General features: G+C 55.3%; 2 protein-coding genes across 13 annotated transcripts in view; both read left to right on the top strand.

Annotated features, from left to right (window-relative positions):
- The first annotated feature begins 830 nt into the window (after positions 1-830).
- Positions 831-5,620, top strand: DIRAS1 (DIRAS family GTPase 1). Its single transcript, XM_056338437.1, has 2 exons — positions 831-1,072; positions 3,767-5,620. The coding sequence occupies exon 2, from the start codon at positions 3,791-3,793 to the stop codon at positions 4,385-4,387; it is 597 nt and encodes a 198-aa protein (XP_056194412.1). The 5' UTR covers positions 831-1,072; positions 3,767-3,790; the 3' UTR covers positions 4,388-5,620.
- A 3,435-nt stretch (positions 5,621-9,055) lies between these two features.
- The window catches only part of GNG7 (G protein subunit gamma 7), a 79,285-nt gene continuing 65,434 nt past the window's right edge, over positions 9,056-22,906 (top strand). For 6 of the 12 annotated variants that reach the window (XM_056335270.1, XM_056335274.1, XM_056335269.1 and 3 more), the window contains exon 1: positions 9,056-9,189. The gene's annotated coding sequence lies outside the window, so the exon portion shown is untranslated. Of the gene's footprint in view, positions 9,250-10,609; positions 10,684-22,906 lie in introns of all 12 variants that reach the window. The other 6 variants (XM_056335276.1, XM_056335271.1, XM_056335267.1 and 3 more) reach the window with 6 other exon arrangements.

The following is a 22,906-nucleotide window of genomic DNA, read 5'->3' as shown; positions in this document are numbered from 1 at the left end:
GTCTGTGTGTCCCCATATCCCCTGTCACCCCATCTGTGGAGGTCTGTCCCCAGTCGCATGTCCCTGGCTGCGCATCCGTGTCCCTCCTTATGTGTGCCCATGTCCGCCCCTGTGCCCCTGTCTATGTGTGGTCCCTGTCCGTGTGTCCCTGTCTGTGCAGCCCCATCCTCATGTGTCTGTGTTCCCATCCCTGTCTGTGTCCCCATCCCTGCCTGTCCCTGTCTGTGTTTCCCCAACCCCATCCATGTGTCCTCATCCCCATGTGTCCCTGCCTGTCCCCATCCCTGTCTGTGTCCCCATCCCTGCTCATATGTCCACAGGCCTGAGTGTCCCTCTCCATGTGTCCCCAGCCCTATCTGTGTGCCCCTGTCTGTCTGCTGTCCTCATCCATGTCCATGTGTCCCCATCCCTGTGTGCCCATCTGTGTATCTCCATCCCTGCCCGTGTGTCCGCATCCTTGGGTGTCTCCATCCCTGGGTGTCCCCATCCCTGTCCATGTGTCCGCATCTCCAAGTGTCTCCATCCCTGGGTGTCTCTATCCCCATCCCAGTGTCTCCATCCTCTTTTGAGTGTCCCCATTCCCGTGGGTCCCCATCCCTGTCCATGTGTCCCCATCCCTGTCCGTGTGTCCGCATCCTTGGGTGTCCCCATCCCCGGGTGTCCCCATGGCCAAGTGTCCCGATCCCTGTCCATGTGTCCCCATCTCCGGGTGTCCCCATCCCTGTCCGGGTGTCCCCGTCCCCGGCTGCCTCCGGCCGTGCAGCCCCGCCGCGCCTGTCCCGGTCCCGCCTGCCCCCGCCGGGGCCGGAGCCGCTCGGGGCTGGGCCCGGGGGTCCGGCGGCCCCGGGCGGGGCGGGCGCGGCGGGCGGGGCCGGCGGCGGGGCGGGATCGGCTCTGCGGCGGCCGCACCGCACCGAGCCGAGCCGAGCCGAGCCCAGCCGAGCCCAGCCGAGCCCCGCCGCCCCGGGCCGAGCCCCGCCGCCCCGGGCCGAGCCCCGCCGCGCCGGGAGCGCCCCGGGCCGCGCCATGCGCTGAGGCCGCCGCAGCCAAGGGCGGATCCCGGCAGCACACGGTGAGGCGGCGGCAACCGCAATGCGACCGGCGCGGCGGGGCCGGGGGGGACCGGGGAGGCACCGGGGGATGGCCCCGGCAAGGGCATGCACGGCTGGGGAGCGGGGCCGGGACCCCGGCCCGCCGCGGTGGGGCACTGCTCCCTGCCCGCGCCCTCCATGCTGCATCCCAGCATCTCTGCATCCTGCCCCTCCATCCTGCCCCAGCCCCTCCGCCGTGCCCTGCATCCTGCCCCTGCCCCTCCATCGTGCCCCTGCATCCTGCTCCTCCATCCTGCCCCTGCATCCTACCCCTCTATCCTGCCCCAGCATCGTGCCCCTCCATCCTGCATCCTGCCCCTGCTCCTCCGCCGTGCCCCTCCGTCGTGCCCCTCCATCCTGCCCCTGCCCCTGCATCCTACCCCTGCATCCTGCCCCTGCATCCTGCCCCTGCATCCTGTCCCTGCCCCTCCATCCTACCCCTGCCCCTCCATCCTACCCCTGCATCCTACCCCTCCATCCCGCCCCTGCATCCTGCCCCACCATCCTGCCCCTGTCCCTGGCTGCCATCTTCTGCCTCTGCCCTCCACCCTGCGCATCCAACCTGCCCCTCCCTCCATCCTGCCCCTTCTCCCGCCCCTTCTCCTGCCCCTCCACCTCCATCCTGCCCCTGCTCTCCATCATGCCAACCTCCAGACCCCTACACCGGCTGTTTGTCTCCCCCAGTGCTAGGGCTCCACCTGGGAGGGCGCTGGGGGGTGCTGGAGGGGTACAGAGCCCCCCGGCAGGATCAGGCCCGGGCTGTGCCCCAGGCTGGCAGGTGGCTCCATCACCAGAAGCCGCGGGGAGGCTGTGCCCTGGACCCGCAGGCACCGAGGGCTGTTGGGGGTTGGGGTGGTGCTGGGCACCCCCCAGGTGCCGCAAAGGCTCAGACAGCCCAGCCCCTCAGCCTCGGTGCCCCACGCCATGGCCGTGAGGTCTGGGGTGCTTTGGGCTGCACCGCGGGCGGGTGGTGTGGGTGGCACAAGCGGGTGGCATGGGCAGGGCCATCACCAGCCCCAGCCAAGGTTTGACGTTCCCAAACCCCGGCTCAGCCATGACCCCTGTTCCATCCCCAGCCCCCGTGTGCCAGTGACGTTTCCAACGTGGTGGCACCCAAGGGATGTTTTTCTGCCCTGCACCCAGGGACCCTGCCATGGGACCAGTCCTTGGGTGCCCGAGGCCATGGTGATGGGCTTCTTCTCCAGCCCCCAGCCTCTGGCTCACCAGGCTCTCCAGGCACCAGCCTTTGCCAGGGTGTCGGGACTGTTGCAGCAGCGGGACCCACCAGTGCTGCGGGATGGGGACGCAGCGGCCATGGGAAGGGGCTGGTTCCCCCGGTGCTGCCCGTGGATGGAGCAACTGCGGTGCTGGGGGCGGCTGCCAGTGTGGGGCTCCCCGAGGTGCTTTGCTGTCCCCCCCCTTCCAGGCCTGTTGGTCCCTGAATTGAGGTGGAGGGTGGCAGGAGCTGGGGACAGACCTGCCCCCCCCCCAGCACCTGCCCAAAGCAGCACCCAGGGGTCCTTTCCCTCCCCTCCCACCCCATTATCATTGTCGGTAGGACACCTTCGGAACCCGGTCCCACGGCAGTTTAACGGCCCCGAGGCTCTGTGCTGCTCCGTGGGCACCAGGGATGCCCCATGGGGCAGAGCTGGTGCTGCCGTTCCTGTGCTGCAGCAGGGAAACTAAGGCAGAGCCTGGCCGAGGCGATGCTCAGCGTCGGCAGCTCTTTGTGCCCCCTCATGTCACACCCTGGGGCTGCATCACTCGGGGCAGGGCGGGGGAGGGGGCACAAGTGAGAACCCTGCCTGGGCCCGTCCATACCCTGCAAGTGGGTGTTGAGGTTTGGCAGCGTGAGGGTGGCCGTGGGGGTCTCTGAGGCTGCAGGCCACACACCCACAGCCACGCCACACTCCCCCCTGTCCGGTGCCCACATCTCTCCACTCCTCACTGCATTCCCGGGGTGGGAGCGGAGCAGAGGGGTGGCACGGCACAGGGTGGCACGGCACGGGAAAGGAGGAGGTGACACGGGGTGGCACGGCACAAGGTGGATGGCATGGGAGAGGATGGGGTGGCACAGTGTGGGGTGTCAGGGGGTGACACAGGGTGGGCAGGGCATGGTGTGGGGTGGCAGGGCACCGGGCAGCGCGGCAGGCGCCAAGGTCTCTGTACTTGGCAGCTGCAGCAGCCACATGTGGGAGAGCCGGAGAGGCCAGTCGGGGGCTCTGGGTGCCACCGGGTCCTCACTGAGCTGCCGCAGCTGGGAGTATGGGGGTCCTGTGGGTGCCTGGCATGTGTCCCCCCACCACAGCGCACTGCCCTGGCAGCCTGGGCCACAGCTGCTGTGCCGATGGCCGTGGCTCTGCCATATGGCCACAGCGGGTGGCTGGTAAAAATAGCGAATGTTGCTGCACCCCAGGCAGGTGGCGAGCGCTGTCCTGCCCTGGCTGCCTGGCAAGGGCACCTCAAGGGCACGGGGGGGCCCAGGACCCCCTGGTTGTGTTGGCCCCCCTAGCTGTGTTGGCCTCTTTGGAGCAGGGGGGGCTGTGTCTCAAAGGGGGCTGGCAGCTGGGGTTGGGGGGGGGCTGCCCCATTCTCCCCCTAGACTGGTACCTGGGGGATCTACCCTGAAGCCCCCCCTCACAGTGTGACCCCTCCTTCTGCCCTTTCCCTTGCAGTGGCAGCAGCATCTCCAGGGCAAGATGCCGGAGCAGAGCAACGACTACCGCGTGGTGGTGTTTGGCGCCGGCGGCGTGGGCAAGAGCTCGCTGGTGCTGCGCTTCGTGAAGGGGACCTTCCGCGACACCTACATCCCCACCATCGAGGACACCTACCGCCAGGTCATCAGTTGCGACAAGAGCGTCTGCACCCTGCAGATCACCGACACCACGGGCAGCCACCAGTTCCCAGCCATGCAGCGCCTCTCCATCTCCAAGGGCCATGCCTTCATCCTGGTCTTCTCCGTCACCAGCAAGCAGTCCCTGGAGGAGCTGAAGCCCATCTACCAGCAGATCGTGCAGATCAAGGGCAGCGTGGAGAGCATCCCCATCATGCTGGTGGGCAACAAGTGTGATGAGACCCAGCGGGAGGTGGAGAGCAGGGAGGGGGAGGCCATGGCCAAGGAGTGGAAATGCGCCTTCATGGAGACCTCCGCCAAGATGAACTACAACGTCAAGGAGCTATTCCAGGAGCTGCTGAACCTGGAGAAGAGGAGGAACGTAAGCCTCACCATTGACGGGAAGCGCTCCAGCAAGCAGAAGAGGACAGACAAAATCAAGGGGAAGTGCAGCGTCATGTAGAGCCCTGGACTGACCCGCACCCCCCTCCAGTCCCCCCCTCCCCCCCTGGACGTGGCATCTCAGCGGGGCTGTCCCCTCGTCCTCCGTGCCATCACAGTGACTGCGCGGGGACGCGCCGGCGGCGTGGGCTGCACTCACCCCAGGTCTGGGGGCGAAGACGGGGCGTCCCGCTGAGCCGAGGGATGTTCCACCACCCGGCGCTCGGCACACCAGGACTGGGGACACGCGGCCGGGCACCACCGGGGAGCACAGGGACGCTCGCACCCCTCCATGCTCTGCGGCACAATGGGTGGCACTGGCCGGTCCCCGTTCCCTCCCCGGTGGGGGACCCCATGTCGGTCCTCGGGGGTGGGAAGGACAGTGCAACATGGGGGTGTCAGTGTCACCCTTGGGGACAGTCACACGCGTCCCAGGCCCTCCCAGTGCCCCCAGCCCCACGCCATAGCGCTCTGCTTCTGTAGGCAGAGACCTGGGGCAGCAGCAGCCCCTGTGCGGTGCCCACCGCCCCCGAGTCCCCAGTCTCATCCCAGCACTGCAACCCCTCCTGCCCCCAAGCCCCCAGCCCCATCCCGGCACCATGTCCCCTTGTGTCCCTGAGCCCCCACCCTGTGCCGGTGCCACAGCCCGGAGCCGCCAGCCCAAGCACAAAGCATCGGGTCCCAGGGAGGTCCTGACCCAGCACAATCCTGGTGAGCTCTGGAGGGAGACCCCCGGCCCCACCGCCAGCCGGGCCCCCCGCCACCCCCTGCTACCCCCCTTCCCATGCAGGATGAGCCCCACTGGGCCGCAATGCCACAGTGATGGGCATTGCTGCTCCCCACCGCAGTGCCCTGCTGGCAGTCAGCGTCCCCCCCACTCCTGCAAAGTCCTTGCTGTGAGGTGGCCTGGCCCCACACCCTGGGGACCCCCAACCCCCCCCAGCTCTGGCGCAGCCCTGCTTGTTCCCCAATGGCCGGAGCGGGGTCCCCCCCACGCTGTCACCAGCCCCTCGTCCCAGCGAGGTTTGTCCCCTCACTCCGGCCCCGGGGCCCCTGGGGCTGTCCCCAAGGGGGTGTCCCCAAGGGGGTGTCTCCGAGGGGGTGTCCTCGGGCAGGCTGGGCCCCCTTGCTGCACCCAGCTCCCTACCCCCCCGGCTTTTTACAACATGACCCAAGCACCCAGGGGACAAGGTGATGTTACGATGTAGCCTTTATTCTAGAAATAGTCTTCCTTCAATAAAGAGATGAGAAATGCTGCTGCGTCCCCACCGAGCAGCACCTGGCCGGGGGTTCAGGACCCTGGGGGGGCCCCCAGCTCAGCCCCAAGGCGGGGAGAGGTTGCATGCGTGTTGCAGGTGTGTGCATGCACGTGCATGGCTATGTGTGCATCACCCTGTGCAGGCACCCGGGCATGGGCAAGCACACATGCATGTATGAGCATCTGTGCCAATGCACACGCAACATTCCATGCGCACATGTGTGTGCTGGTGTGTCTGTGTGCCCTGGCAGCCCCTTGTCACCGGTGGGTGCCCCCCACCCCTCAGTGCCAGTGTGGGCTGGCGTCCCCGTGGGAAGGGGGTGGGAGAGCGGTGTTTGCGTCATCATGCCTGTTGCCATGGAAACCATCTGCTCCCCGGGCGCAGGAGCCGCGTGGGCACATGGGCGCGGGCGGGGGGGGCAGCAGGGGGAGCGGGGCTGCTGCAGGCGGCAATGGCCTTGGCAAGGGCACGGCTCTGTGGGGATGGTCGTGGCTCTGTGGGGACATCATGGCTCCGTGGGGATGCTCGTGGCTCAGTGGGGATGGTCACGGCTCTGTGGGATGGCTGTGGCTCCATGGGGATGGCCACAAGTCCCTGGGGACAGTCACGGCTCCGTGGGGATGCTCAGAGATCCATGGGGACAGTCACAGCTCTGCAGGGATGGTCACAGCTCCCCGGCACCGGCCATAGGGTCACTCCTGTCCCAATGTCCCTCCTGTGGGCTGGGGAAAGCCAGGACCCTCGGTGGGCACTGGGACAGAAGAGTAGGACAGGCACACACGACCATGGGGACGCTTGGTGCTGGTTCCCACCCACTGGACCCCCCAGGACACCCGGGGGCCACGGAGGCCCAGGCCAGGCTGGGGGGTTCACAGGTGTTTGGTGGGGGGGTGGGTGGGGAATGGCCCCCTGGATACCGTCACAGCAAAACTCAGGACCCCTGTGCTGAGACACCCCCAGCTCTGCAACGCCTTCAGCTTGGGGACAGAAAATCTTTGCCCCCCCTACTGCCGGGTGTCCTGTCCCCCATCTCTGCACCCCCCACTGGTGCAGATGGGGACCTGTCACCACCGGAGCGGGAAAGGCTCTTCAGGGGGGGACCATGGTCCTGCTGCAGCACAGGGTGTCCCTTGGGATGCTCCCAGGGATGGTTCTGGGGATACTCCTGGCTCTCGGTGAATGTCACGTGCTCCTGGGAGGATCTGGGTGGCTCTGGCCACTGCAGCCCCCCGTGCCCAAGCCTGGCACCCAGCAGCCATCAGACCACCCACCCCAGGGGCACCCTGAGCCCCCCAGAACCCCCAGCCGGGTGCTGGCTGGGCAGCAGTGCAGGATCGAGACAGATCCTTGTGGATCGCCCAGTGCCTCCCCCGGGTCCAGGGTTTAAACAAGCTGCTCCTGAGTGTTAATTAGCGAGTGGAGGACGAACCTTCCTGTCGCTCCCCCAGCGGGTGAGGAGCTACCGCTGGAGCTTGCGGCTGCAAAATGCACAAATCCAGCACTTGGGATCCAAACCAGCTCCTGGCACCGTGACTCATGCCAGGAGCTGGTGGCTGCAGAGGACACAGTCCCTCCTGTCCCCCCCGAGGGAGGGCGGCGGGGGGGGTGGTGGGGCGGCTCTCGGCAGTGCTGGTGGTACTTGCACCCCTTGAGGTGCTGGCCCAAAGCCGGGGTGGTCCCCCTGCACCCCGGTGTGTGACCCTGTCTGCAGCCAAAGCGGTTTATAACGCCGCGGGCGAGAGCGTATGGGAGCAAACTGGATTACGGGAAAAATCAGCCTTCTTCCCACTAACAGGATTATTGGGTTTCCAGCCCAACCTCGCCACAGCCGCCAGCCAGTTCACGCTGGGATTGTGGCTGTAACTGGTGTGTACTGGTGTGGCCCTGCCGCAGGCCTGCGCAGCACTGGTACGTGCTGGGAAGAGTGGTGGTGCAGCCCCTTGTGCCCCGGCGATATGGCTCTGTCCCCCCGCGGGGGACCCCGTCCCCGCGGTCCCCCCGGCGCTGGCGCCACAGCTGGGAGCCAGGCACCGCCGGGATCCAGCCGGCCGCGCTCCCGGTGCCGGAGCAGCTGCGGGAATCAAAGCTGCGATTCACGGCTCGGCCGGGCCGGAGCGCGGTTCCCTGCTGCCCCCCCGCCAGCGTGACTCCCGCCTGCCGGTGATTCATCCCCCGGGATTTTCCCCTCGTTCCGCAGCGCCGTGGGGGCCCGGGGAGGCCGAGGGCACCGACCCCCACACGCTGGGCAGAGCCCCTGTCCCCGTGAGCTGGAGCAGCTCCAGGCTGCTGCGGGGGGGGGGGGCAGAGCCCCCAGGGGCCAAGGGGGCAGTGGGGTGGGGGTCTGCCCCTGGCCATCCTCTCGCTTGCACCCCATGGGAAAGGCTCTGCTTGGGGGGCTCAGGGGGCCCCCCGTCCTGCAGCAGGGTGGCGCAGGGGGGTTCCAGGCTGGCTGGGGGCTCTGCCCACCCCCATGGCGGAAAGGGAAGGGGGGGCTGGGAGAAATGGGTGACTCAGAGCGAGGTGTCAGGAGGGGCCCAGCAGTGGTGGCCCACCGCCCCCCCCTCCTCCTCGGGTCAGCAGCCCCAGGGGTCCCAGGTGGGCACAGGGGGCACGGCATGGCTGGGGGTGCCTGTGGCGTGCCCCCCCCCCAGCGCTTGGCAGGGCTGGAGGGACACAGGCAGTGCAGCACCTCGAGGTTTGGGGGTGCCGCAGGGTGCCGTAGGGCCAGAGCCAGGTGGCCCTGGGGGGGACCTGGGGGGTCGGGGGGATCCCGGGCCTGTCCCACTGCTCTAGGGTCTCATGGGGGGCATGGCCAGGCAGCCCCGGGGGGATTGGGGGGATCCAGGGTCTCTCCCACTGTCCTGGGATCTCGTGGGGGGCACAGCCAGGCAGCCCCAGGGTGCAACTGGAGGGTCAGAGGGATCTGGGGGATCAAGAGGGTCATGGGGATCTGGGGGGATCAGGGACATCTCAGGGCATCAAGAGGGTTGGGGGGGATCTGGGAGAATCTGGGGGATCCCGGGGGGCTGTGGGGGAGCAGGGGGATCTGGGGGGATCCGGAGGATCTGGGCAGGATCAAGGGGGATCTGGAGGGATTCAGGTGTTTGGAGCCGTCTCGATGCCCCGGGGCTGCAGCGGGTCCCGGTGCCTCGCGCCCCGGGCGCCACGTGCCGCCGCAGCGCGCCCCCTCCCAGGGGCGAGCCTTTATGAATATTAATACTATATTTACATACGGCCGCCTCTTTCCCCGCCCCGCTCTCTGAATGGCTGCTCTCCCCGCCGCTCGCCAGCCGGGCCCGCCCCTTCACCGCCCTCCCTCCGCGCCGCCGTCGCAACCAAACCTGGCGACTGCTCCTAGTCTCGCCTCCCCGCCGGGCCGCGCCCCTCGCGCCCCGCAGCGCCAGCGCCCATTGGCGGGCGGCGCTGCCAGTCAGGCGGCGGGGCGGGGCTAGCCCTGCCCGCGCCTGGCCGGGCTGGGCAGCAGGGTGCGTTGCGCGGCGGCGCTGGTGTCTGAGGCGGTGGCTCCGCTCCTCCGCCCCTCGGTGCCCCGGCCCCGCCGAGACCGGTGAGGAGCCGCCCGCGCCGCGGGGACTGGGGCGGGGAGCGGCCGTCGGCGAGCGGGAGGGTACGGCCGGCGCAGGCCCCGGCCTGCTGGAGCCCCCGGCCGGGTCCGGTCCGGCCCTGCCCGGGGCCCCTCGCGGCCCGCTGCGGCCCGGGCGGCGGGGCCTGGGGGGGCTGGCGGGGCTGGGCCAGGGGCGGCTGGGGCGGCTCGGTGGGGGTGCTGAGGGAGCCCCGGGCAGGGCGAGAGGGGCGGGGGGGCTTGGGGGGGCGATGGGGCTTGGGGTGAGGGTCCTGAGGGGCTGGGGGGGGTCTTGGGGCTGTAGGTGGAGCCGGGGGGCTGGGCAGGGCAGGGGGCTACAGGGGGGCTGGGGTCGGAGGTGCTAGGGTGGGGGGGTTGGGGGTGTGCTGGAGCCTTGAGGATTTGGGGCTGGCCCCGAGGGGTCCCTGGGCAGGTGGGGGGTCCGGCGGGCCAGGGAGGGTGCTGGCCCCGCAGGGGGAGGGCTTGGGGTGCTGGGAAACCCGGAGGGGGGGGGTGAGGGGTGATCTGGGCTGGAGTGCCGGGGTCATCAGGGTGTGGGTGTCCTGGGGTGAAGGGGAGCCCCTGGACAGGTCAAAGGGGGAGGCTGTAGGCAGGGGGGTGGGCTGGGCTGGGGGTTAAGGGGCCCTGGGGGTGCTGGAGCTTGTGGTAGAGGGGTGAAGGATAGGGGTGAGCAGCTGAGAGTGTGTCTGGTGGGGGTCAGACATGGGTGGGCTGGGGGGTATAATTCCCGTGTGAGGATCAGTGTGGGGAGGTGGTATGGGGGGGGTTGGGGGTGGGCGCAGAGAGGGGCTGTGCTGCGATGGGGGGCCCTGAGGTCTTTGGGTGAGCTGCAGCAGTGGGGTGATGGGTAGAAGGGGCTGTGGTGACGGAGGTGGGGCGCGGTGGGGTGTGTGGCTGCCGCTGGGATGGTGAGGAGCATCTCGGGCTTCTGGGTGGATGAGGTGAGAGGGGCAGTCATTACTGATGAGAGAGACAGTTCAGCGCCAGCTTGCTTTGGCTGTTGGGTGACTTAATGGGGAACGGGTCTAGACCCTCTTTCAGGGTATAAAATGAGGTCAGGAGGCTTGTCAGAAGGTCCAATATCACCCAATCCGCTTGTTTTTTTCTGTGCGTGAGTTAATGCTGGGTTGGTATAGAGAGGTTGCGGAAAGAAGGGGAAAATAGCTGGAGGAGTTGACGGATGGTGAAGGATAGTAATGGTAGCCTGCCCGTTCTGGGCAGTACTCTGGAGGCATTAGTGAATTGTAGTGCATGGGTTATATAAAGGAGGGGTAGCTGCAGTATCTGGATTTTCCATGTTATTGAGGTAGAGCGAAGTAAAGGAGGTAAGTGGGTGCCACAGACAAAGAGAGAAACGTGTCTCCTTCTTCTTGTTTCCACGTAGAGGTGTGGAATGCAAAGCCAGATACTGGTGGGTGTCCTTTAGGAGGCTGAGGAAGGGAAGCGTGCGCTGTGTAGGTAAGCAGGGGCTGGAAGGTGTCGTGGTGCCTGGTTCGGGAGCTGGGTACCTGCTCTCTGCAGCTCGTTTTCTTCAATAGTGCCGGAGCAGGTGATTGGGACTTTCTTCTTTACTGGGCCATCACCATCAGGTGTGGCCTTAAATAAAAGCCAAATGGACTGTGATAGAGCTGCATTCTGCTCTAAGATACGTTCTTTGTTACAGCGTGTAAGTGAGGCAAGAAGTTATTGTGGCTTTTAAGGTGCTGAATTGTATTTTGTGGGTTTGGGTGGGTTTTGTTTTTTTGGAGAAAAGTGTCAACCTTCAGGTTTGTTTATAGCTGTGGGCTTCTTGGAAAACTGACCCGGACAAGTACAACTGCAGTGATCGCTACCAGGAGAAAAGCTAGCTTGTGGTAGACCACAGAAGTCAGTAACTTGATATTTAGCCTGAGTTTGTAAGTAAACTTGAGGCCTTTTAGGTAATTGCTTGGTTGTCTTAACACACTGCTTTTCAGAGACTACTTGCTTCTCAGGCAGGTAGCGCTGAAGTCAGACCTTCATCCTTTGGAGGTTTTGCATGTCTTTGTCTTTCTGTGGTGTGGGACATCATGTTGCGTGCAGGCAGATGAGCTGATCGCTGATGGTTTGGGGTTCCAAGTCAGCTGCATGATCGTAGTGCAAATGCACAGGAGCTCTGTGACTACGTAGCACCATTTATCATATTCTGGTTATAGCCAGTATGGGGGAAAAAGCACCAAAAAAGCTGGATCAATATGTTTAAACAGAGTTTATTGTCTGAGAGGTTTTCTTCTGCCATCTGTAGCTGTGAAACAAATGGGAATAGCTCTTTTGTGTGGCTGGAGTATTGTTGTGGATTTTAATGATTTACACAGAAGGCACATTTCAACATACCTACCAGTTTTTCTTCTGTATCTGTCTTATTTTCGGATATAGTATTTAACTGGTGTTACTTAATGTAATTAATGTTTTTTGACATTGAGAGCTATCTTAGGGAGGCATTATCCCTCTTTGAAGGTAGGGGGAATGGCGACACACCAGGAGACTGGCTTCTCTTGGTTCAAACAGGCAAGAAGAATAATTCAGTGGACGGGAGAGGAGCATGTGACTCGGGAGACATAGGTTTGTCCTCTGCTCATCACACTTCCCCTGTGGCTGGCCCAACTTCTGCCTTCCTGCTTTATTTCCTTATCTGTGAAATGGAGATAACTGCTCTGCCCTACCTCGTGCACTGGGAGGTTGTTATGCCCTGAAGTTAGTTAGTGTAACGAGGCGAGTGCCTGGCACCTGGACCTGCAGTCCTGCTTGTCCCTGGAGTTGGCTCCAGAGGAACTAGACACTTTGTCCTTCGGAAAGTGCTGATTTTTGTTGCTGGTAACTGCCACTCTCCACTTCCTTACGTGCAAGTAAGGCAGTAGAAGTTGTTGCTGTCGGTGATGGGCAATCATGGCTCTCCCTGCCAGAAGTTGTCCTGTTAGTGCAGCAGTTAGTCTGCGGAGCCATGGGGCTGGCTGAGTGCCAGTGCCTAACTAATTAATGTCCTTAGAATGGTCTGTTTTGTGTAGGGCTCGAAGTAGCCGCTTGTCCACTCGCCAGCGGCTGGGGGAAGGTTTATTTGACGTCTTTGGGAGGAGTTGGTGAATGGCAGAACTTCAGCTGTTGCTTAAAAAAATCAGCTTCTTCCCCTTTCGTCTGTGAGGATTAGCTTGGGTTGGAAAGATGGGATAGTTCGGTTGTCTTAGGTTTGTAGACCCCAACACAGCTCTGAACTCGCAGGAGTTTCCAGACTGCTCTTCCAAACGCTGTGGGTAGCAGCGAAGCTGGCAAGAGGGATGGCAATCCTGCTGTGCTGTAGAAAGGCACATGGTGGGATGACCCAAAAATGATGGCTGCATAAAAAAACAGGGTAAAAGTCTGTAATTGTTTGGGGGTTCTTGCAGAGGGAGGGTAGAGCAAGAAAAAAAAGGGTTTTGTAAAACATTGTATCTCTGCCAACTTAGTAGTGGGTATGGTCTGAAGTAGGGTACCGGCCGTGGCTATGGCGCCGGCTTGCTTGGGTGGGCTGGTAGTTCCAGTATTGGTTTCGCTATCATTACGGGAAGTCAAAAGAATTGAGATGCAAAGGTCTAACAGCTGAACTTGGAGGTGGAAAGCTCTCTATAAATCCTCAAATGTCACTCAAATTACTTACTTGGTTTAGCCACTGACCAGAAATCTTTCAGTGGCATCCTGTGCGTGTAGCAAGTTTCAGAATTTCTCAGTTGTAGCATCTCTGACTTCTCTGGATGGTGTGTGTCTGTTCGTTCTTCTCACCTGTTGCCAGATAATGGGATAGGTTACCTTTCTCTCTTGGGGGGTGCTAGCTTGATGTGCAGACTGTCGTAAGAAATGAAATTGGGAAGGGAACAAAACTAGAAGAAAATGTAAATCCAGTTCCCTCCGGCTGTGTGGTCTGATCACCGTCGCAGTAAGGACAAACCAGCAAAGCTGGAGATTTATTTTTTTTTTTAACATTAATTTGTCTTAGATTTACCCACTTAGTTTGTGTTTAAAAATAAATTGCTGGAATTTACAGAGTACAGAGAACTGGAAGAGCCAGACCTTGCTTTTGGGTACCAGCTAGAGGCATCTGCTTTTGCTGGTCTTGTGTGTAAGTGATGGGCAGTTTGCTTCAGATGACTCCGCTCCATCCCTCGGCGTTTGCTCCAGCCGCACAGATTTTACTCCTGTCACGTATAAGCATCCCCTGTTATCATCTTCTTGCTTCTGCTTCATTCTGCTAAAAGGCCCTTTATTAAAATACCAGAACAAACAGACCATTGTGCAACACAACCACGTTTTCATTTTAAACACTCTTTCTGAAAGTGAAAGTTGCTCACAACAGTCTCAAATTTCTCATCCATAAATTTTCTCTCCAGTGAACCCATCACTTCGATAAACACTTTAAAATATTCCTTGTATTGCACAGTTGTACTGCTTTTGTTCTTCCTGGGGCTGCTTCTCCAAAATACCAGAACAGCGACGAATGTAAAAACTGACTAAAAGTGATCATGACAACAAATTTGTTTGAAAAGGCTGAATGTGGCGATCCACAGTTAATTCTCGATACTGATGGTGTTCAGCACAAGCGGTGGTTGCGTGAGGGGAGTGGTTCTTCAGCTGAAGTATGTTTAATCTTTGTTTTAAGGGATGTAGGAGCTGGATTTTTCTTGGGAATGAATTATGGATTCGGCTTATATTTCAAACTTGAACATGCCTGAAATCTCCAGTAGTTTTGAATTAGTTTTTTGTTAAATGGGTGGGTAGGGATTGGCTGTGACGCTAAGAGGAAAAAAAAAAAAGAAAAAGGAAATTTGGGCACACTGTTAATGCTGGGACACAAAACAGGAAATTTAGTTAAAGATTATGCTTTTTTGTAATTTATTGTATGTTTTTCCCCCTTCCTTCTAACGGAAAAGAAAAATTTTAAAGTGCTCCAGCCTGGGTTGGTTCTGTATAACTGAAAATGTTTCTGAATTTGTAGTTAAAGATATGTTTTATTGATGGACTTTTAAGAAGCTGTAAAAGCTGAGAAACCTCAGTAACTCCTGCTTTGTTTTATTTTCACTCTACAGAAAGTGGGGAAAAAAGCTAGAAAACGGACCGTGTGAGAACAATTTTAAAAATATCTCACTTCTAATGTGAACGTACGAGTAGCAGTGTCTCATCTGGCCTGAAGCCAGCTTCAGGACTGTGGGCCTGGGGTGGTGGAAAGATGTTCCTCCTCCCAACACCTCCCTGGTCCTGCTCAGGTGGCAGCCTGGAGACAACAGCCTCCTCTCATAGCTCTGGGGAGCAGCCAGCAAGTGAGACTGATGTTCTGCTAATGTTCTCCCAAAGCTTTTTTTTTTTTTCCCCCCAACTTATCCCTTTCAGAAAAAAATAAATCTATTTTTAAATATATAGAATAGTTTGGAGTTTTTTCAGCCCTGAAGGCTTTTTGTCCATTTCTGCCTCATCTGCTACTAGAAAAATGCATGAGGTCTAAATGTTTCTTGTGCATTTTAACCCTTTGCAGCTTGTCTTCACTTTTTTCTGCTGCAGTTTGAAACTACAGAAGAATTTCTCTGTAGATATACTGCAGAAACTGCTTTTAGGAGGTTACTCCTGCTGTAGTCATGGTTATTCTCATTTCCTCCAGTCTAAGGGTAACTTTTTTTTTTTTGCTGGCAAAGGATCAGTGTTTATGCTCAATAAATCATGACGTATCACAACTTCTCTTTTCAGTTACTTGCTATGAATTCCCAAACACAAATGTTGTGAATTTAATGCTACTATGCAATTTTTCTACTGGGGCGGGCGGGGGAGAGGCCTGAGGGGCTCTTTTTCTTTTCTTTTTTTTGAAGAAAGTTCCTTAGTTCAGACTGAGAAATAGGACCTTTTTGCTTCTAACTTTGGGATCGTGTCGTTAAGTGTAATTTTAGCAGTGGATACTGTTCTGGCTGGTGTGGGATTGAAGCGTGTGTCTGCAGTGGTGCTGGGTGTCCAAGCAGGTGGATCCAGGTAAGGCACTTCCAATGATCAAAAGGATCTGGTGGTGTTTTCAAGGAGCATCATGCTCGTTGTGTCTTGGGCAATGTGTTGGGAAACTGTTTTTCCTGGAAGCCACAAGCATCATAAGTGCCTGCGGTGGCATCTGTCAGAAAGCTTGTGTTATGCTGGTGTCAGGCAGGTTTAATTGCAGCTAATCCCAGTTAAATGTTGTCATCATTCCTGTCATTGGATCGTGTATGGAATTATGCTGTTGATCTTGACCCATTGCCTTCCATCCTTGTAAGATACCGACTGGTAAATCTTGAAATAAAAGTGGTGATGATCATCTGGAAGGATATAAAATCAGTTTTTTGCAAAGTTCTTGTTAAAGCTAGTAAATGGAAGCAGAACATGCCTCCTGGTACCAGCATGTTTTCTGCTGAAGTACCGGAACTGCAGCTGAGAAATGAGGAAATAAATATGCAGTAAGTCACGTTCTTTATATGAGGTTTTGGAAGGTATCCGTTTTGAAAAGCAAGGAAGGATGAGAAGAAGGTACTGAAGCAAGGAAATATTAGCTAGCAGTTGAGAGTGGGTTGGTGTCCTGTAAGACTGAAGAAGGAATGAAGTTTAGAGACTAAACCGCAAGTGTTGATGGTCTTTAAACTGTATTTTCCCATGTGGTCAGGGAATTGCTGAGCTTAATTTTGCTGGTTTCTTGAGTGTTTGTTGGTAAAGAAGGAACATGGGAAATGTGTAAATGAAGAGGACCCTTCACCTTGGGCTCTAGTCGCTGTCTTGAGTCGGGTGCAGTTAGGTCCTGGTCAGCACATTGATACACTGGTTTTTTTGTTACTAATGGGACCTGGAGATCATTCTCAGTTGATTGTGAGTGTAAGAAAAGCTCTCAAAGAGAAATGTAAAACTACTTGGATATAAACTAACCTCTTATCATGTCTTTCTCTTCCTATTTAAAACCCCGTGCTGCTTTGCCTACAAATGGTTTCCAGTACCCTTTGTTTTTCAGAATATGGGTATCTTGTCCACAAGTAGACTTGGAAGTGCTGTCAGTTTGGATCAGGTGTGTTTAATTTGGGGTGGGTCTATGCAGTATGCCAGCCATTTGGGAACCAGCGTGATAATTCAAACATACTCAGACTCATAATTCAAAGAAACATTCAGGTGAACACAGATCTCTTTTTGTCTCTCAAGTTTCTCCTGCAGCCTGTTCTTACTAAGTTGAGTTTGGCTCCTAGCGCTCCAGCATCAATCTGAAAGAGCCGCTTCAGGCTGTACTGTGCGTTCCCTGCTCATTTGAATGAATTCATGTTTCCTGGTGCCGTAATGCTGGTTGTGGTGGGAAGCGAACTATAGAAAGCGTGTCCCCAGGAAGAGCTGCAGGAGCAACGGGTGGGTTTCTCCAATTCCATGTTGGTGAGTCTGCAGACTATTCTTTAAAGCGTAAATCCCACCCTGCATTCTAAATGGGCTTGCTGCAAATATATTTCTGGAAAAGGCAACAAAATCTCATGTTTTCTGCTGATTTACACTGCAGGGGTGCACTGCCAAATTCATTTGTCAGCACTCAGATATATGGCGCTGTGGTCCCTTGTAGAAACTTGTTGAGCTGACGGCATTTGCGTTGAAGACTGATCTATTAGTGCCTGTGATAAATAGCAGAAAGGCTTTGTAAAGACTTCGACAGAAATACAGGCAGCATTTTTAACGTAGGACACTGGGGTGAAAAAAAGGATTTCACATTTGTTAGTACAGATCTAACAGGAGCTGTTGGAAGTGACAGCAGTAGCTCTGTGCTCGCAGCATACCAATGCAGATGGAACTGGTTGGTTGCCAGATACTAGTCATGGGGCACACCTACTTTGGAAGAGTCGCCTGTGGGTTTAGAGAAGTAATTATTTTCTAACAGCCCTGTGGGGCACAAGCAATTCAGCTTATGGAGGACAAGGAAGGGCTTGCTTCAGAATGTTAGTTAAAAAATCGTGTGCATATGAGCTGCAGCTGGTGACGACTTGACTAGAATTTAATTTGTCCAGGCATTGTTCATTACAGGCATTGTGGAAGACACGAGCTTCTGAAGGCTGAAACAATTGCTGACCTGATACAGCTTTTGTGGCTAATTGTGGTGGGAGCTGGATCACGAGAGCCGTGGTGGGCAGCCTTTCAGCTTGGGCAGGGAAGAAGCTGAACTGCTCTGATTTCAGACCTTCTGGTAGATGGTCCGGCATAGCCCTTCATCTCACAGAGCTGGCTGTAGCAATTAGAGGCTCTCTGTGTTGGGGACCTTGGGGTGAGCGACCGAGAGCAGCTCTAGCTGAACTGTAGTGCTTGCACGGGTCAATATTAAGCTTAATGAAGTCAGTGCCTCTGACAGATCACAGAAATCTTCTTTCTCTGATTGCTAATTAGATGGTTAACGTTCTTTGCCTTGTTATCCCACCCTCAGCTTTTCTTTCCTGGGATCTAGGTTGACACTTTCTAGAGGCTCCTAAGGAGCAGTTAACTCTTACATTGCTTAAGTAGTCTAAAACCAACCTGCTCTTCTGGTGCATATTTGTGAAAAGTATTTGTGGTACCTCTGTGTGAAAATTAAAATTATATGCTCTAGATTTAACATTTTTGTTAGGGGTACGTATGAGATTGACTCAATTGCATCACATTTTTCTGCTTCTTTTGGTTTATGGATATTTCTGGGGACAATTCCAGCATAGACTGGCCGTAGCTGTGACTGCTGCAGGACTACGTTGCCAATCTGTTGCCAGAAGGCAAGGTCCTTGTCAGGATAGAGGGAATAGATGCTTTCCTGCTTGCTGGTGAAGAATATCTTTGTGATAGCCAAGGTAAGAATATTTTGCCCATTCCAGCAGGGCAGCGAGTGGGCTACAGGGCAGTGACTTTAATTTCATTTTAATTGTGTCAGTGACTCCGTGGGTTTTATATAAGAAAAGCCCATTAAAGCAAGTAGACCCTGGCTTTGCTGGAGAGAGTTCTTGCAAAACTTTGTAAAAATCCATGGTTTGGGGTGTTTTTTTTAAGTGTGAAAAGTGCTGTTCTCGTGTTATCTGGAAATAGTTCTCACCTTTGGAATAATACTGTTCAGCAGCACTGGAGAGGCATAGTGCTCAAAATAGCAGCAGCTGCCATGGGCCAGGATGGAGCAGAGTAGAGTGAGTTGTGTTGTCAGTCATGGGAATATAAATCCAATTCCACCTGCAGATGAGCATTCCCGAAATAGAAGAGGGTTGTCAACTAACAGAGGAGATGTATTGTGTGCATTTCTTTGGTGCACCGTTACTGCACTCCCTTATACTGCATTAAGAAAAAAAATAATTGAAAAGGTGCTGTGGTTTAGCTGTAGCTTGAGAGAGTAACCACTTCCTACTCTCTTCAGTAAATAACAGCTGGGAGAGGTTGTTTGGCTAGTAACTGTGTATGCTGTTACTCTCTAGGTGAAATACAATCTGTCTGCAGGCAAACCACCCTGATTAAAAACTGGGCTGCTCCCTAATTTTCCGAGGAAAGTTCTGCTGGCCTGGGGAAGATGCGAATGTCTCCAGGGTCAGGAAGAGCACTTGGGGAAGGTTGGAGGGGCAGGAAATCTTGTTTGAGGCTTAACAAAGCTAACTGCTAGTGGTGTAGGAAATTCATTAGCCCCCGGAGCCAAGGGTGGGGCTGCAGGCTGGCAGGAGGGTTGCCACTGCTGGAGGTAATAATGTTCAGTGCCTTCCAGAATTTTGAGCTGTGGGAATCATGGTGGGTGCTCCTGAGGCATTTCAGGTTCAAAGTTCTCCCATGCGCAGGCATTTTTCCTGCAGCTTGAGAAGGCAAGGAGTCTCCGGTGCAGCTGTTTTTCTTTGAAGAGCTTCCTGAATCTGCTAGCTTTCTGCACTTAACCATTTTCCCTTGATTTAATCATGTCATCCTTGAAACTGTTGTCCCCTGCATAAATAAAGCCTTCCTCCTTCATATTTTCCATGTGCAGGCTGCTGTGATATGCTGTAATTACGGGTTCCAATTCCTGCGGGGACTGATTGTATCGAGCTAACCCGAGTGCTAGTGCCCATGATCAGGTTTTGGACTGCCAGGCAAAGCAATGTGGCTGGCTTTTGTTTGAGAAGTTGTCCAAATGCTACTTGAATTTTTTAAGTGCATACAAGGTAAAAGTTAATCAAATACAGTACTTTTTTTAATTACTGTGAAAGGGCTTTGTGTTGGCTCTGCATTTCTCTCCATCTTTCTCTTGTTGGCTGCTTGCTTGCTGTGAATGGTATTGCACTGTAAATTCCCAGTCCTTCAAACCCAAGAAACGAGGGGCCTGCTGGCTTAACCTGTAGCCTTATGCTGATTAAAAATAAAATAAAATGGCTGGGTGGGAAGAAGGATGGTCTTGGACACTTTCCACTTAATCTTATAACAGTATTTGAGAGGCTTTTGTCTACATCATCTGTATTTTTTCTGCTCAGTGTTCTTCAGCTTGCTTGCAGGTTGCATCTGATGAGGAGCATTTCCTCTTAAAAGTGCTGGGAGCCCTGGGCATTCATAAATTGTGGCATTCTTAAAACTTTTTGTTAGTAGGCACTTTATCCTGGGGCCTACATAGCTATGTAGACCAAGCTTAAGTGAGATCATCACAGTAAAAAGATATTTTCACTTAGCAGCGTTTAATTTTGTCTAAGAAAAAGAGGATGATGAAAGCGGACAGTGCTTTTGCTTCTTATACCTTCCTTCCAGGATAACACCATTATCCTTATTAGCATCCTAATTTAAAGGGTTGTTGTGGAACTGCTTGTTGGAGTCGAAAGTTAAGGAGCAGGTGAACCTGTTACATGATCTGATACTTGTCCCTAGTGCCTGCGTGCGTTTCTGTTAGACTGTAGGAAATGAGCATGATAAAGAATTCAGTGAGCAGAGAGCTTGCTGGCAGACTTGTCGCTAAGTGCTCTTTTCAAGGTTTTGCGAGCTGTATAAATGTGCTAGAAAAGAATGCGTTCATAAGTGAGAGCTCATAAATTCGTGACCTCTTTTCACCCTTGCACCCAGAGCTGGCAAGGACTTCTCTGTGAATGTGAATTTGCTTGTTTCTTTGCATGACCAGATTTACAGAAGATTCAGCTCTAATCCATTTCTATAAATATTATTAGTCTGCTTTCCTGGCTTATTTGATACTGAAACAGATCTCATTAGGAGTGGGCTTTTTGTAGCATTTGAAGGCTTTTTTGGTTTTCTACCAATAGTGGCTGCTGCTCCCATCTTAGGAGGTTTGTTCGTGCCATTCAGACTTCATTAGCTGTCTGAATGAGGATGACCATGCAACCGTACGGAGGTGCTGAGAGGAGAGCTGAAATGACATTGCCACATGTCAGCGTGGCTCCTGGCATGCTGTGGGCTCCTGCTGGCATCTTCTGTGTGCTGTGGACCATCCTCGGTGTTTCAGCGGTGGAAGGCGCTTCACTCTGAGCTCCTGCCAAAGTTGGTCCATGGTGGAGGGTGCAGGTTCAGATGATCTTTGTCACTCCCCGTGGCTGGACAGCCACTTGCAGCATGCTCAGCAGGCTCGCAGGGATGCTGTCTGTATGGTTGTGGCTTGTGGGCGAAGGGGGTGATGTTCCTGGTGCATACAGAGGCAAAGCAGTGGTGATCTGCTGTCTCTGGGACAACGGATTTTGAGAGCTTCCCAAGTCTCTGATTGCAGATTTTTAGGAGCGTCAACATGATTACAATGAGGCAGTTGAGATATTTTTTTTCTCAGCGCCAGATTAGTAGGGAACCAAACTATTGCTGCTTAAGAAGCTTTTGATAAAAGATACTGAAGAAGGGCAAAGTGTTATTCAGATACCCCTATCTAAATATGATTTCTAAAAATGGCTTATTTCTGTGATGCTCTCAAGCACAGCATAGCGTTATGTGAATAGTTTTACTGTAAATACAGGGGTTGAGATGAAGAAAGCTGCTCTTAAAACCCAATGAAGATAGGTTTTGTTTTGTGGTGCTGTCTTAGTAATCCTAAGTATTTTTTCTTAGTATTTCAGAGCGTGAAGCTGTATGTTGAAAGCATTACCGTGGTGTCATCCTTTGCTGCGGCTCGGCTGGGCAGGGATGGTGCCATGCCATGTCATATCGGCTTTTGTCCTTGCGTTTGTGGGAAGACAGGGAGTCCTTCGAGGCCAGTGGGAGATGCTTGGTTCTGCGGGGGCATCCTCTGGCAGAGCACACACTGTGCTTGCAGCTGGGTGCGAGGCCTGGGGTTACGGTGTGATGGACAGAGTGATGTTTTAGCTTCAGGAAGCAAACACAGATAGGGTTGTTGGTGTGCTGCTGCCTTTTTCATAGTCTTTTGGCCATTTTTATTACATTTAAATTTGTTTAGAACCTGTCTTTGAACACTAGGACTATATTAACAAATTTTTTTTTTGGCAGGAGTTGAAGCTATAAAGGTACACAAGAGGAAAGGTTTAATGTGGGTGATACAGATGGCACTTCTGTTACAGGCTTTCTCTATGCTTATCCATGGAGTCTACATACCTCTGGTAGTTAAGAAAAAGAACAATTTATATCAACTTAAAACAGTCTGGCTTAGTTCTGTTTTATTTCACGGGTTCTATCATTGGGCTCCAGCTGGAGCAGCCTCTCCTGTGCTTGTTTACAGCTGCAGCTTCAGAGGCTCTCTTGGGGGGGGGGCTCAAGGTGGACACCTCTTCTGGATGGAGACATGTGGAAGAGAGGGTCTGGGAACCTTGTGCCTGCTCAGCAGCTGAGGGGTTTTGCTCTCAGCAGTTGTCTCTGGATTTTAGCCCAGAGAGTAGGGTTGATACAAAAGGGAACAAATGCCTCTCTGTTCCAATATGCAGGCTGGTAGATATTGATGCCTTGTGGGCTGGACTGGAGTGAGTCTAGTGGGTGTCTTAATGCAGTGTATATCTTGGAGGGGTAAGAGGACCTGACGTTTTGCATGTCATCTTAGCAGTGCCCATGTCTGTCTGACAGCTGGGTTGGAGCCATAGCAGCTGATGATGCTCAGAAGCTGCAGGTAGGAGACTGGAGCTGATGCACGACTGGGCCGTGTGGTACCCATGCCGTGACTGTGCCTAGAGCTTGCCCAGCACCATCCAGGCGTGTGACATGGGACATCTGGCATCTCTTCCACAGGGTAGATGCGCTGCACAGGCAGCAGGCGGTTTATACACCTGTGTGTGTATCTTGGGCTCTTACGGGACTCCCAGCTGTGCTGCTTTATCACGGAACAGGGTCCTACAAGTGCACATGGCCGTTGGTTCACCCTCACAGCAGTACCAGGCAAGCAATGAGGCTGACACATTTTAAGTTTGCACCTTTCAGGCTATGGAACTGCAGTCCTTGTGGCAAGCAAGCTCACAGTGCTGCCACTGCTGCTTCTCATCTTGAGCAGCAGCAGCAGCTTAGAAGACCCTGATGTGTGTGAGCACGTCTGATCTTGCTGCCTTCAGCGTGCTGGAGTGAACGCTCTTGCTGTTTGGATGGGAGGGGTTTGAAGAACAAATAGATGACTATTTCTAATTCTAATTTATATTGTTTCCTGTGAAGCTGTCCCCTCTGCAGGGGAAACACGGTAGAGCCATAACAGGAACAAGCAAACATCCTGCGCTTCCTGGTGACTGTAATGACTCTGCTGACTTGAAATGCATCATTGCTTTAGTCTATTACTAGCTGACTTTTA

Source organism: Falco biarmicus, chromosome 4 (genome assembly GCF_023638135.1).
Source record: "Falco biarmicus isolate bFalBia1 chromosome 4, bFalBia1.pri, whole genome shotgun sequence".
NCBI lineage: Eukaryota > Metazoa > Chordata > Aves > Falconiformes > Falconidae > Falco > Falco biarmicus.
The sequence above is the reverse complement of the archived record's forward strand: the minus strand, read 5'-3'. Positions and strand labels throughout refer to the sequence as shown.

Bases quoted from the DNA above. Each gene is read 5' to 3' on its own strand.
- DIRAS1 (XM_056338437.1), top strand. From the start codon at position 3,791: ATGCCGGAGCAGAGCAACGACTACCGCGTGGTGGTGTTTGGCGCCGGC.